Consider the following 16,096-nt stretch of genomic DNA (forward strand, 5'->3'; position numbering starts at 1 on the left):
CTTTCGTCTTTAGGATTACCTTGTTTGTATGCATTGTTTACCGTTAGCTATTAACCTTCAATTTGAGGTCAACAAACAAGAACAGGGAGCTTTCTTGCCGACAATCTGTAAACACATGAAGGTAGCGCTGCGGAAATGACGGAGGCCTTACAGCTGCCATTACGCTTCCGAATCGCTAGATGACAGAGGAGGGTCTGGTTTAGCAGGTAGGCGATACCTCGCGGTACCTCGGGAACTATCGCCAGAGCTGGTAGTACGAAGTATCAATCTTACACTAAGGTTAGTCAGGTCAGGCGGCGTCCTGGAGTGAGATGTCTTTTGAAGATTCCAGTCCCCCTTCTATAAAGATAAAAAAAAAGGTTGACAAACATGTAAATACACTCAATTTTTAGTTTTTTTTCTTACTCTGTGCCACGTTGCCAAGTGAAATCATTTTATTTTGAATATCCATTAAATTCACTATTCAAATTACCAACATCGCGGCGAGTTCAAATATTTAGCTTGCTGTTCAACTAGACGTTAAATTAAATAAGTTTCGCCTTTCCTAGTCTACTAATTCTAAGCACTATTTTTCCTAGTGCCACACTTTCAAGGAATTGATTATGAGGAAGATGTTTTTGGCAATATTAAAAAAAGTAATCAGTTAATTTTTTAAAAGATTTATTACATATTAACTATAAAAATTCTAATGTTTTAATATTTTTCTCCAATTGGTTTGATAGTCAGCTCGTGTACCTGTAAAATTAAATCATACACTTCAATAAAACTGTTGTGCATTATGTTACTGGGTTGCATCATTACTCGGAACAAATTTACAAATAATATGAAGAATTTATTGATTTAAATACAATATAAATAATAACAAAAAGACACAGTGGCATGGGTATGGACACGTGAGAAAAGCAGATCCTATAAGTGGATATCAAAATTTTAGAGTAGAGTCCAATTCAAAGGAAAAGAAGAGGCTTAGAGAAAGATCATGGACTGATGAAATGAACGAGAGTATGAATAGACGAAATTACAGATGGAGAATGGCAGCGTAGAAAGGACTAAAGACGTTGGTTGAAAGAAGGAAGGCGGCAACAGAGAATTTCTAGGTTAAAATTATTCATAATTTTTATTTCAGAATTTTTTAAAAACGATTTTTGTTTTTTGAAAATTGAAACGGTAATGTAGACATTAATTCTTATTACGTTTGTTTTATTTACCTGTACATGTGGAGGCGTAGAAAGAGCATATACTATTGCATCAGCTATATCTTCAGGATTAAGTAAAGTTGGTACGATTCTTTTAAATTCGTCGTTGTTTTTCATATCCGCAATAATTTCTGTGTCCACAAATCCTGGACTTATACTCTAGAATTAAAAAGAAAATGATTAAATCTGTTATCACTTGGGCCATGTTATGAAAGGTGGTCGTTACAAACTGCTGAAGGCAGCCAGACAGGGGAAAATAAAAGAATTATGTAGCCAAGGTAGAACACACCTTTCCTGCTATTTATTGTTGATCAAATGATTGCTGACTTGGTTAAGGATACTAACCAATGAATTGCAGAACAATTTGAAACTTGAAAGAACTCTCCACATTTTACGTTTCACAATGAGCCAACGTCGACTCGAATTTTTAATTTCATGGCGAAGATTCGATAACAAATAAAACCGTGAAGAAAGAGTCAAGTTAGATAAACTAGCTCATATCAGAGCCTATTTTGACAAGTTTGTGGAAAATTGCAAATCTGCATATTCTCTCTCCGAATTTTTAACAATTGACGAGAAGCTTGAATAGTTCAGAGGAAGATGTGCTTTTAGGCAATTTTCAGTGATGTAACCCGATAGAGTTTTTATTATTATACATTTTATAAAGGAGGTTTTAAATAAATTTTTTGTAATACATGATATACAGCCAACTACAGGCATATAGTTTCCTTGGATGATATATTATACAGGGTATTTCAAAGAAAGGTAACCCCGTCTCTAGGGTAGGTAAAGAACTGAAAAATAATTGGGGTTTGCTTAGTAAAAAATTTTTGTAACGCCATCTGTTTTCAAGATACAGGGCGTTAAAGAAAAAAAATTTTACGCATTTATTACGATTTTGCCGAAACTACTGTCAACATTGTAATGAAATTTTATACGAATATGTTTTGGAAGCTGATACATCCCATGAATTTTTTTTAATATCTGATTCTCATAGAGGGCGCTAGTTACACAGATCGTACTAAGTATTAGTCAATATAATTTTTAAGAGTGTAATTACTAATCAAAATTTCATATATACTTAAAGATTATTCAATTTTACACGAAAAAGGTACTCCTGGTAAAACTCGATACTGTGTACCGTTTTCGGAATATTTTGATTTGAAAATTATAAAGTAATAATTGCAGAAGCTCCGATTCATTGGCCTCCTCGGTCATGCGATTTTAACCCTTTGGACTACTCAGTTTGGTCGTATATTAAGAAAAAAGTCTATGCTATAGAGGTAAATTCACGCCAAGAATTGGAAGAAAGAATTCAACGTCAATTTAATGACACCATAGCTGATCCACTGCCGTTTAGAAGGTTAATGGAATCTTTAGAAAAAAGAATAGACTTGTGTATTCGTGGAAACGGAGGGCATTTTAAACACTTACTGTAATTGAATTTTATTTTATGTTCTTAGTCATTAATTTAATTTTCTTCTTGAGTTTTTTGTTTAATTACTAACTATTTTATACCAGCATCAATTATTACTTCATAATTTTCAAATCAAAATATTCCGAAAACAGTACACAGTATCGAGTTTTATCAAGAGTACTTTTTTCGTGTAAAATTGAATGATGTTTAAGTTTACTTGAAATTTTGATTAATAATTATACTCTTAAAAAAGTTATATTGACTAATACTTAGTACGATCCGTGTAACTAGCGCCCTCTATGAGAATCAGATATAAAAACAAATTCATGGGATGTATCAGCTTCCAATACATATTCGTGTAAAATGTCATTACAATGTTGCCAGTAGTTTCGGCAAAATCGTAATAAATGCACAATTTTTTTTTTCTTCAACGCCCTGTATCTTGAAAACGAATGGCGTTACAAAAATTTTTTACTAAGCAAACCCCAACTATTTTTCAGTTTTTTACCTACCGTAAAGACGGGGTTACCTTTTTTTAAACACCCTGTATTGGGAGATATGGACAAAGATCACTTTAATAAAAACTACTTTACACTGTCTTTGTTATTAAATATTATTTTTGCAAAACTTACCGAGATTTTAATTTTGAGATTAAAACTATTTAATTCCCCTCTTAGAGTCTCTGTTAATGCAGTTACACCATACTTTGTAGCAGGATAGACATCCAAATCTGGAAGAGGAGCCACTTTATGTCCAAGAAAGCTGTTAATGTGAATAATATGACCATCAATACTATTTTTCCTCATAATGTTTATTGCCTCCCTTGTTGCAATACATAAAGCTAGTAGGTTGACATTTATAGTAGTTCTCCAAGCCTTCGTATCGCCTTCTATTAACCCCGTTCGAATATGAGTACCGGCATTATTAATTAGAATTGAAATTGGACCTACGTTTTCTGTGGTCCATTTAAAAGCTTGTTTAATATCTTCTTCTTTGGTAAAGTCCGCTTTTACGGCAAACAGTTTACCTTGTTTTCCGGACAACGTGCTAACTAGGGATTCGATCTTTTCTTTTCTTCTACCTAAACCAACTACCTTAAAGTATAAGAAAAAATTACTATGTATTATCTTGATGTGAATTAAAATAAAATTTGTAATCAATGAATAACTATTAAAGTATAAATTATTGGTATACGTTTTGGATAATCTAACCCTGGAAGAAAACGTGAAATCTGATATTGGTATATTTAATGTAAATGTTAATCAGTATTTTAAACATCGTTAAACTGAGATTGAGAATGAGAATTACTGCCAATAATAAAAAGAAGAAAAACTGCTTATCTGGGTCATATATTTCGAAATTCCAAGTACCAGTTCTTAAAGCTTATTATGGAAGGGAAGATAGAAGGAAAACGGGGCATCGGAAGAAAGAAATACTCATGACTTAAAAACATAAGGGATTGCACAAACCTAGATGCCCATACACTTTTTAGAGCCACACAAGACCGAGAGGAGTATGCCAGAATTGTCGCCAACATCCACTAATTGGATGGGGCACCATAAGAAGAAGAAGAAGAAACTGAGATCACCCAAGTATAGAGAATTGTAGGCGCTTGCAAAAGAATATTATGCCTAACAACAGCTGAAGAAGGCCCTTTCTACTACTTAGAAAGGGGGGACAAGACCTAACATGGTAAATATTGATCAAAACGTTATTTAGAAATTAACGATCATGGTGATTCTTAAAGAAAACGCATTCGAAAAAGATTCAAATAAAATCAAGTATTATTTTTTGCGTTTAGCTTTTGCCTTCTTCGTTAATAAGAAGAACTCGTTTCTTGTTTAATAAATACCAATAGAGAGTAGGTCAAGGTAGGGGAATATCGACCGCAGGGTAATATTGATCACTCTCAAATTTCATCTAATTGACGTCGCAGAGCAAAACCAATGCGCACATGTTGCAAGCATCAACAACTGGTGGTGCACTGGCCACTTAGTCGTTTTTTATACGCCATAGGCACTTAATGTCTAGTAAAGGCTATAGCGGGATAAGATAGTCAAAATTGCACCATGCTTGATTCAGTTTTGGGTCTGGCCATTCAAAAGGACATAATTAAAAACTCACTCAGTTAAATTTTCAAGTCCCTACGTACCTCTGGGGGTTCGCTATGGGAAAAACGTATTTAAAAAAAAGAATTTTTTTTTAGACGCTATATTGCTGCAAAAATCTGAAAAAATTTATGAAAGCGTATTTTAATAATACAAAACTGCCTGATTTTTTTCAGATTTTTAGCTTGAAAATTGAGCCCAGGAAAAATATTTGAAATTTTCAGTAATATTTTAGGTTATGTCGGAAATTTTTGGCCAACTTTAAAACAATGTTTTTTTATGGGTTTTTTCCGTTCTTTTGAATGGCATAGGTATTATTATCATTTTTAAGGTGGAAAATGCCTAAAAATCGAAAAAACTGCTTTTTTGGCATTTTTCTGAAGTTTTTGACTCATAACCTCAACAACATACACATAAATTAATGATAATTCATATTTTTATATGTATTCTTATCTATCTTTACAATCGAAATAAGCTATTAAAACTATTATTTTTTCCTACAGCATGCTCCAAAAACCGAAAAACCCTGTTTTCTCCATGTTTTTACTACATAACCTCAAAAGATTCCGAAAAATGAATCGTGAATTAGAACGCACTTGTACACTCAAACGTTGTGAAATTTTAAGCTAGCGAATATATCTATATACGTGATATTATATCACAATGTACATACATTTATACACAGACGCATATCTATATATTTCCATGACTTTTGAGATCCCTGTTATATACATTCATAAGCTCGTACCACGCTCGTCCATGCCTTACTCTTCCGCTTAGATACAAGAGCGTTATACCCATGCTTATATCATTATTCTTTTATTTTATATTTTATATTTATTTAACTGTTTTGGCGTTCATGTCTTAGCCTTACATCCCGTATATCCAGGGAGCCTGATTGTAACAGAAAACATGGCGTTGATAGTTACGCCGCAAGGTAGTTGACATTACGCGGCGCAACTACCAACGCCATGTATATCTGTTATAATCGGGCTCTCATTCTATATCGCTCTTAGTGCGTTTGCCTGTGTAGGACCATATCCTCTTTATCGCTCTTAGTCAGTTTGCGTGTTAGGGCCTTTATCTTTTCGGCGGGGCTTTTCCTCAAATGTTCAATGGCTCTCTGTTTTTGTGTTTATTTTGAATTGATTTTGAATTTGACAGCAGAATTGTGTCGTGTCTAAAATAACAGGCAACAATAACCAGTATTATTGCTAAATTAAGGACTGGATCATCAAATAATTTTATTTTATCAGTTTTCAGGATAGATAATGAGATCAAAGTATCTGATTTTTGCGAGTCTGTAATCAATTCATTCGAGAGAGATGTATTGCCACAATATTTTCGAAAATCATATTCGGGGCAAAAGATAAAACCGTTGTGCAAGCCGTTTACCATCTGCACAACAGACGGGTTTGTTGTAGATCTACCCGGTCCATTCTTAGCTACAGAAAATGATGCAAGCATCATGAAGAAGCTTATGGAGGATCCAAATGGAATAAGGTCACTTATGAAAAAAGGTGATGTTTGTATTGTAGATAGGGGCTTTAGAGACGTCGTATCCTATTTAGAAGATCTTGGCTTCAAGGTTCTGATGCCTACATTAAAAGGAAAAATACCAAGTTTATCCACAGTTGAAGCTAATGAATCTCGTTACGTTACGAAACTAAGTTGGGTAGTAGAAGCTGTCCACGGCATTCTTGGAAAAAAATATAAGCTGCTCCATCAACAATTGGATAATAAATTGTTACCAAAAGCTGGAGCATATTGCAGAATTGCATGTTTCCTTAATAACCATTATTGAAAAAGATTATATAGCGATGAAGAAAGACCACAGATGAAATGGGTTGATGACATTAAAAGAATAGCCGGAACAAATTGGAAATATGTTGCTCAGGATAGAGACCGATGGAAGGAGTTGGGAGAGGCCTATATCCAAACATGGACGACAGAAGGCTAAGAAGAAGAAAAAGAAGAAGAGCGATGAAGAAGAAGATGAAGAATTAAAAAATTAATAATACAGAGAATGTTGAATTAGAGTAAAGTGACTAACACATTGGCTAAAGAAGCTGAAACAGCAAGGTGGTCTAGACGAAGTACGACGACAACCAAGATAACATCGCGAGAAATTCTTGATTTTCCAGAGATGACCGAGAGAGATCTCATAATATTCTTTTCGGGTACGTACCAGTTAGGTCAAGCTGTATGTTACCTAGCTACGTTATTGTTATTGTTGAGTTATTGAACGATAGAAACGAAATTAATTTAGAACGTATCCGAATGAAACCAAATATTATCAAGGTTTTGATACAATCCAGACATATCAAAAAAAAATTTATAAATGTTACATTGAGTATAAGCCAGAATCTATTGGCTACAATGCAATTTTACTCGTGCGTTTGTGCTGATGGATTGAGAACTGTTAGATCCTGCTCACATGTTGCTGCTATTATATATTATTTAAGCAATGCTAGGTACAAATCGGACATTATTAGACCAGCTAAATTTCTTTCAGAAATATTTGGTGGAACGGAGATTGATCCGGTAATCGACGAGAATAGTGAGGAAGATTAATAAAATGTAATAATTATGTCATTCAATGTATCTAGATTAAATAGAATATTGTAAATATAGATTGTTAATTAGTAAATATATGAATTTTATTTACCTCTAAAAAAATATTTTGTTTTCCTGAGTACGATCAGCTGTAATAATTATTTATTAAAAGATATCAAAAATATGGTTCATTTTTCAGAGTCTTTTGAGGTTTTGTAGTAAAAACATGGAGAAAACGGGGTTTTTCGGTTTTTGAGAATGTTGTGAGATAAAAGTAATGCTTTGATTTTGATTGTAGAGGAAAAGATACATGTGAAAATGTAAATTATTCATTCATTTAGACACTGAATTTAGAGGTTATATAGCGAAAGCTTAAAAACAACACCGAAAAAACGGGATTTTTCGGTTTTTGGAGCATGCTGTAGGAAAAAAATAATAGTTTTAATAGCTTATGTCGATTATAAAGATAAGAATACATATAAAGATATGAATTATCATTAATTTATGTGTATGTTTTTGAGGTTATGAATCAAAAACTTTGAAAAAAAAAAAGAAAAAAAGAAGGCAGTTTTTTTGATTTTTAGGCATTTTCCACGTTGAAAATGATAATAATACCTATGCCATTCGAAAGAACGGGAAAAAACCCATAAAATAACATTATTTTAAAGTTGGCCAAAAATTTTCGACATAACCTAAAATATCACTGAAAATTTCAAATATTTTTGATTTATATTGATATATATTCCTAGGTGCCAGAGGCACCTAGGAACTTGAAAATTTAACTGAGTGAGTTTTTAATTATATGCTTTCGAATGGCCAGACCCAAAACTGAATCGAGCATGGTGCAATTTTGACCATCTTATCCCGCTATAGCCTTTGTGTTTTGTGGAAGATTTTTATAAGATTCTATAATCGTATGTTAAGGTAAAGGCTCCTTTATTAACTGAAGCTGAATTCATGTCAACAATAAGCATACTTTCGGATAAAATCGACCGTAGTGGTTGATTTTACCCCAACGTGATCGATATTACCCTAATTGTGATAGGTCTCAGTTGATGTTAATTATTTCAGATGCCAGGAACATATCACAGAAAAATAACACGGTCCTCATGGGACGAAAAGGCGATGGAAAAAGCCCTCAGCGATATAGCTGACAAAATACTTTCGATAAGAGAAGCATCCAAGTTATACAACATCCCTTATGGAACATTGCAAGACCGATTAAGAGGTCGTTTTGAGGCCAAAAGAATTAAACTAGGACGAAAAGCTGTCTTTACCAAGAAAGAGGAATCCGAATTTGTATCTGGAATTTTAGAACTTTCGAAGGCGTTTTTTGGCCTTACGTCTCGTACCATACGATAAATGGTTTTTGAATAGGCAGAGCAAAACAAAATTAAACATCCATTTAAAATGGCAACGAAAATGTGTGAAAAAGACTGGTTTTATTCATTTATGCACCGTCATCCAGAACTCAGTTTGCGTAAACCAGAAGCAACAAGTTTGAGTAGAATTACTGCTTTTAATCCTGAAGAACTAAAGGTATTTTACAAAAACTTGGCAACTCTATGTGATCGTTTCAAATTGATGATGATAATTTTGGATCAAATGAATTATGGTGGAGATGTCGTCTCTGTGGTCTCTAGGCTCATGCAGACTGCACGGAAGCTGATACTGCTACTCTTTATGTTTGCTCAAACTGTAAATGTAGCTAAAGAAATATGTATTTTATACTTAAACTTAACCAATGAATTTGTCCATATGTGATCAATATTACCCATCTCCATTGTTGATATTACCCGATTGATCGATATTGCCTGAATTTTTTGAGTTTCAAAAATATGTATTTTTAAAATATTTGTAATTATTTTATAATATTTTTGAAGTAGTAATTGGTTAACTGAATGAAATAAATGTCCATATTATAAGTTCCAAATTCTTACAAACTATAGCTAACAGTCTATAACAGTTTTGTCTTAAGTAGTCGATATTCCCCCACCTTCCCCTAAATAGAGCAGCATTAGTTTCTATGCCAAATCTTGCGATGAAGGATGTATAAGTATGGGAGAATTAACAGAGAGGTCAAAGTAGGGTGTTGTTTTAGTTTCTTTTTTTTTGTATGATTTCTCTTCTTTTGTCCCATATTAACCTAACCTAAAATGCATGTAATAAAAACAGAAAGGACATGGACAATATAGACATTGTTTTCAAAAAAAATAATAAAGTTATAAAATTAAATTAAATATAAAGGTAAGACTGCATATTAATAACAACTGTATTTTATAGAGTAGTTAGTATTTTCAGTAGTTTTTGATAATGAGTTAAATAAATTCGAAAGCTCAAACAAACCTTAAAGAGTTTTATCTAAGGGCCAAACGATGACTACAAAACACTATAGATATTATAAATATAAACTTGTTTATTTCCTGGGTTTGTCGGTCTGTTGTAAATAAAACTACTTAATTATTGCTTAAACGTTTCGGCAAATTGGCTATTTTCAATAAGCACTTTACTTTTTTTTAAACAATACATTAAAGAATTATATTTCATATAAATAAATAAATTTCATTTAAATATTCACTGTCAGAAAAAGAAGATGTATTTATCATTGATAGATGTCTGAAAAAATGTAACAAGTATATGGAAAATTAAATCAAAATGTGATATTTTACTGATTTTATAAATAAACTATAAAGAAATAATATAATTATAAATTTTGCTTAGATTTTGAATTTCTGATCTTTTGTTTAAATTATTATCACTTCTGCTAATACAAACCATTTCTAAAAAAAGTCCCTTTGAATTTATTACTTTCACTGCACAAAATTTTAATGTTATCAAAATCCATTATATGGTCTTTGTCGATTACATATCTTTAGCAGAGCGTGCAGAGCTTTAGTAGATCATTTATATACTCTTTATAATAATAATAATAATAATAATAATAATAATCCCGCATGCTGGACGTGACAGCATGCGGGACGTCGGTGGCAGGGTGTTGAGGAGGCGGGCCCCTGTCATACAATCAGCTACAGCCCAACAACAAGAAGAACCACAAATGAGCCAAACAACAACACTAGCTCCACCCGCTGAAGGTGCTGCGCTGGAACATCAGCCGGCGCTCACTCAAGCGGGACGACCGAGGCAGCGCATGAAATGGACTGTGTCTATTAATGAAAACATTTTGCGTTTCTATTACAAGGTGACGAACCTCGGTCGAGAAACGATCGGCTATCGACAACAACTGTATGCCGAATTTTGCAGGGAGTACCCAGAGATTCAAGTATCTGAACAGCGAATAGCAGATCAATACCGGGTAATTATAAGAAATAATCTTATCCCAGAGGCTAGACGCGATACTATCAGAAGCGAAGTCGAACGGGAGATTCATAACCAAGAGCTAGTTGTGGATCAAGTCCATAATCAAATCCCTAATGAGCAGATTCCTGAGCCCATCATACAAGAAACTCAACCTGTTAATACGCAGCAGGACAACAACGAGTTGCACGATAGCCTGTTAAGAGAAATGGCACGTGCCGTACAAGAGCTTAATGGTACAAACCCACTTAGCAGACCACCGCTACCAAAAATAAACTCTTGTAAGAAACTAGGTGCGCTGTTACAAATTATGAACACTGAAGTCCTACCCAATTATATCGTGGAAGCCCATACATTAGAATATTTGCATATGCTGATTTATTGTGCAGCAACAGCAATTGCTAATGTTATGGGCATTAAGATCAGAACACGACGGGGAACTAATATCGGAAGGACTGAAAACAGAATTGCATCCTGGGAAAAAAGACTGCTGAGTAAAATTGAATTATTGCGCAGGGATATCGGACAAATTACAGAATACATCCGAGGAGTAAGAAGTCGAAAAGTAATTAAAAGAACTGAAGAAATAATTCTGAACACTCCAATGCACTCACAACATGATCCAGAAAACAACACAGCTCAACACTGCCTGGACACATTAAAACAAAAACTCTCCGTTTATTCAGGTCGCCTAAGGAGATACAAAGTTAGTAACAACCGTAAATGCGACAATATACTTTTTGAGAATGCAGAGAAGGCTTTCTATAGAAATCTAAATTTCACCGTAGAAAATGTAAATAAGTCCTACCCAAGCCAAGAAGAAATTCATGAGTTTTGGGGAAACCAACTTTCGACGCCAGCTACTCATAACAACAATGCTGGATGGATTGAACAAACGACGAACAACTGTCAACACTACAGTAATATTCCTTATGAACCTTTCACCACTGAAGAAGTCTCGAACATTATCAAAGAGCTTCATAACTGGAAATCTCCTGGACCAGACGGAGTTCAAAACTTCTGGCTAAAGAAGTTTTGGAGTGTTCATGAGCTTTTAACAGCATTTATTAATAATATTATTTCTAATTCACAGGAAATACCATCATTTCTTACTCAGGGAACTACTTATCTAATACCGAAGGATCAAAGTAACACCCAAGATCCAGCAAAGTACCGCCCAATTACTTGTCTTCCAACTTTGTACAAATTGGTCACATCCTGTGTGGCCCGGCGTATCTACCAACATTGTGCTCTGAACAATATCATAGAGCCTCAACAGAAAGGATGCGCTAAGGGGTCCATGGGCTGCAAGGAACAACTTATTATCGACTCAGTCATTTCTAACCAGGCATACAACAAAAAAAGAAACCTTTTTACTGCCTTCATTGACTACAAGAAGGCTTTTGATTCAGTGCCGCATGAATGGCTTATAGATATATTGAAAATATATAAAGTCGATGATAATCTAGTGACCTTTTTGAAGCATATAATGGCAGAGTGGAAGACTAAAATTCACCTTCAAATACCGGGTGAAATTAATATCGAAACTGAAGATATCCTTATTAACCGGGGGCTTTTCCAGGGGGACTCGTTGAGTCCACTTTGGTTTTGCCTAGCAATGAACCCACTATCTCAGCTGCTGAACTCTACTGACTCAGGTTTTAGCATCAAAAATAACAACACTGTTGTAGCGAAGCTTAATCATCTGTTGTATATGGATGATTTAAAATTAATGGCTTCCACTCGAAACCACCTAGACGAGATGCTAAAAACTGTAGAAAGTTTCTCAAATGATATCAGTATGAATTTTGGACTAGACAAGTGCCGTATACTAAACATAGTCAGAGGAAAGGTTCAGCCCGGAGGTTTCGATATGCAAGATGGCCAAAACATTGAGGCAATGGGTGAAAATGATATGTACAAATATCTCGGAGTAAAACAAGCGCGGAAAATTGACCATAAACAAATGAAAACTGAACTAACTTCGGAGTTCGTGCGAAGAGTAAGACAACTAAATCGGTCATATCTTAACAGTAAAAATTTGTTTAAGGCATTAAATACGTACGCCTGTTCCGCGCTGAGCTACTCATTTGGTATTATAAAGTGGTCAAAAACGGATATAGAGGGTCTTCAGCGGAAAGTAAGAACACTTCTCACAAAGGCGCAAAAACATCATCCACGTAGTGCAGTAGAGAGAACAACATTACCGCGGTATCAAGGGGAAAGAGGACTTATGGATATAGGTGAGCAATTGGATAAACAAATTGCTAATTTAAGAACTTATTTTCAGGTACAGGCTGAGACATCTACTTTACATCGAGCAATTTGCGCAGTAGATGATACGACGCCGCTTAAACTGAGGGAACAAGAAATGCGCATAAACCACCTGACTAAGCAAGACAAAATGCGCGCCTGGATGAGTAAACCTCTGCATGGGCGACATCTTAATGAGATCAGCCAAGAATATGTCGACAATACAGCGTCGAACTATTGGTTGACATCAGGAAAGATGTTTCCCGAGACTGAGGGTTTCCTACTTGCCATTCAGGATCAGGTTATTCCAACTAAAAATTACCTGAAATATATTGTTAAAGATCCTCAAGTCCAAAATGACAAATGCCGATATGGATGCCAAGCCCAAGAAACCATCCAACATCTTACCGGTGGCTGCCAGGCATTTGTCGGTACTGATTATAAAGAACGTCATGACTCAGTAGGAAAGATTATCCACCAAGAACTAGCTGACAAACTGGGACTTCTCCAAACCGACCATCTTCCTTATTATCAATACGTCCCTGATAGAATGCTTGAAAATGACAACTACAAGCTATACTGGGACCGCACTGTGCTTACAGACCAACCAGTGGCCCATAATAGACCCGATCTCATACTAGTTAATAAAATTACTAGGCAAACAACACTTATTGATGTGGCGATACCCAACACCAATAATTTACGTGTTAAATACAACGAAAAGATCGCCAAGTACAGAGATCTAGAAATACAAATCAGGAGACAATGGAGAATGGAAAGTACCCAGACGATACCTATTATTCTTTCTACCACTGGAGTCATCCCGAAGAGCCTCCTAGAAAACATAAAAAAGCTGGGTCTAAATGGACATCTATATAAGATTATGCAGAAAGCTGTGTTACTTTCGACGTCCAGATGCGTACGAAAATTTTTGGGAGATACACCGACATACCAAGTCACCTAGGACTCGATAACATGGAAAGAGTCCCACCAGAGCTCAATCCTTTTGATACCGTAGGTATCTGGGATGAGTGAATTGTCCCCTTAGAGGGAGTGTGAGCCGTATGGCTAAATCTGGATAATAATAACAATTTATTCAACAATCATACAAAATTTGTTTTAATAATTAAAAATATGTGAATAAATTAACCCGAAGGTCTCCGAGAGGTGTGGGAACACCTGTTTCGTTAAATATAACATACAATAAATGAAAATACAATATAATATACTTAACTATAAATATATATATATATATATATATATATATATATATATATATATATATATATATATAAGATAAACTTAGCCATAAAAAAGCAAATTGAAAAATTAGATACAACAATCAAAGATGTATAATAAAATTAAACTTAGATACTGATAAGTTTTTAACGAGTTCTGCAAATACACAATTATGTACTGGTAAATATGCTAAATAAAACAAACAATACAATGTATACAATACAATAATATATCCTACTGCTTTTTGAAGCATAAAACAACCATAATTAAAATTTTAATACCTTTGTTTGAATACAGCACTTATATATAAATCAATTATTAGTTAACAAGATTTTTGAGAGGACAAAAGTGTAAACACACATGCTTCAGTAAATATGATAAACACATTAAATAAAACAATAGAAACAATACGATATATTATATTTTTAATTTATCTTTAGAAGGCGTAGATTTAAAATTAAAGTTTTTTGAGATTTTCCATGAGATATGATCTTAATTTATTTTTAATAGAAAGACATTCTTCGTATTTTTGATATCAAGGGGAATATAATTGTATATTTTAGGGGCTAAAATGAAGAAAGTTCCTTGACAGAAAGATTTCGTCATTTTTTGAGCCATATAGAGGTGCTTGCCTCTAGTATGATATCCATGTGAAGGTAAATTTTCATGGTGTGATGGTTTTCAGATATACAAAGAAAGTATAACTGCTTTAAGTCAAATATTTTACTCTCCTTATATAGTCTATATGTAGAACAAGTGTGTAAGGTTTATCCATAATGATCCTCAGAAATCTTCTTTGCATGATTTCTAGTGGGAGAATGTGAGTTTTTAGGGCGCTTCCCCAAGCCAGTATACCATAACGGAGATGACTTTCTACTAATCCGTCATATAGTGTGCGAAGGTATATATCCAGTATGTGTTTTTTTAGGTGATTAAATTTATAGTGGATAAACTGTAACTTTTGAATAACGTATTTAATGTGACAATCCCATTTTAAGTGTGTTTACAGCATTAATATAATGTTAGACCAATCAAATATGATCTTCTCAAAACTGCTCAAAATGATCAAATCTTACTAAGAGTCGTATCAGTTTTTTTAGGAATCAGCTGTACAATGAGCTAAAGGATGTTCAAGGTATAATAATAAACAATACTGCACTTGACACAGTAGACGATTATATATACCTGGGACCAAAAATACACAAATCTGGCTCCTTACTCTCATAAATCAATAGGAGAATGAAACTGGCTTAGGCATGTTTTGGTAAAATGTAAGTTTGGTAAATGTATCGCAGAATTCTACGCGTAAGTTGAACCAGCAGATTAACTAATGAAGCAATCCGCAGAATGACAAAGACCTTACGGTAGCTTTTAATTACAATAAAAATAAAAAAACACATATGTCGTTTGGCACACATATTGGAGCATATATATAAGCACATAACTTACCAGCAAACCTTCTCTCACCAACAGTTTGGCCACTGCTGCGCCGATACCTGAACTCGCACCAGTAACTACAGCGACTTTTCCCACCCACCGGTTCATAGATACTACCATTGCGACCTCTAATCAAAACAGTTTCAATGCAAGTGTATTTATAATTTTTGTTACACCAATAACAGTAACCTTAGACACAACCTCGACCGTCAAGTCAAGCATAAAATTCTTCCACGTTTTTCTAAAATTCGATTACTTTTTAATGGTTTGATTCATTCAAGATTTTTCCGGTATAGATAGAGAAAATCTCAAATATAACTGTAACAAAAAAACATTTATCGTTTACTGTTAGGTTAATAATTAATAATTGTTTCTTGAAATTGCGACTTCTTCCTCGTTAGTTCGGATCCAGTATATAAGTAATACACTCACACCGTTTTTGCATCTTCTGAGTTTTGTAACTCAACAAATACAAGGAGATTCGGTATGTTTTAAGAAATAAATAATATTATGATTAGAGTTAAAAGTAAGTTAAAAGAAATGACCAGAGACAAAGAACTTTGGAGACAGACAAT

The 16,096-nt window shown here is 34.1% G+C and overlaps 1 protein-coding gene across 1 annotated transcript; it reads right to left on the reverse strand.

The window, feature by feature from the left end:
* Nucleotides 1-643: 643 nt before the first annotated feature.
* Nucleotides 644-16,012, reverse strand: LOC140440175 (farnesol dehydrogenase-like). Its single transcript, XM_072530495.1, has 4 exons — nucleotides 15,534-16,012; nucleotides 3,246-3,707; nucleotides 1,209-1,355; nucleotides 644-735 (listed from the first exon to the last, which is right to left on the reverse strand). The coding sequence occupies exons 1-4, from the start codon at nucleotides 15,639-15,641 to the stop codon at nucleotides 694-696; spliced, it is 759 nt and encodes a 252-aa protein (XP_072386596.1). The 5' UTR covers nucleotides 15,642-16,012; the 3' UTR covers nucleotides 644-693.
* Between the last annotated feature and the right edge of the window lie 84 nt (nucleotides 16,013-16,096).

This window comes from Diabrotica undecimpunctata, chromosome 4 (assembly GCF_040954645.1).
Source record: "Diabrotica undecimpunctata isolate CICGRU chromosome 4, icDiaUnde3, whole genome shotgun sequence".
NCBI classification, from domain to species: Eukaryota; Metazoa; Arthropoda; class Insecta; order Coleoptera; family Chrysomelidae; genus Diabrotica; species Diabrotica undecimpunctata.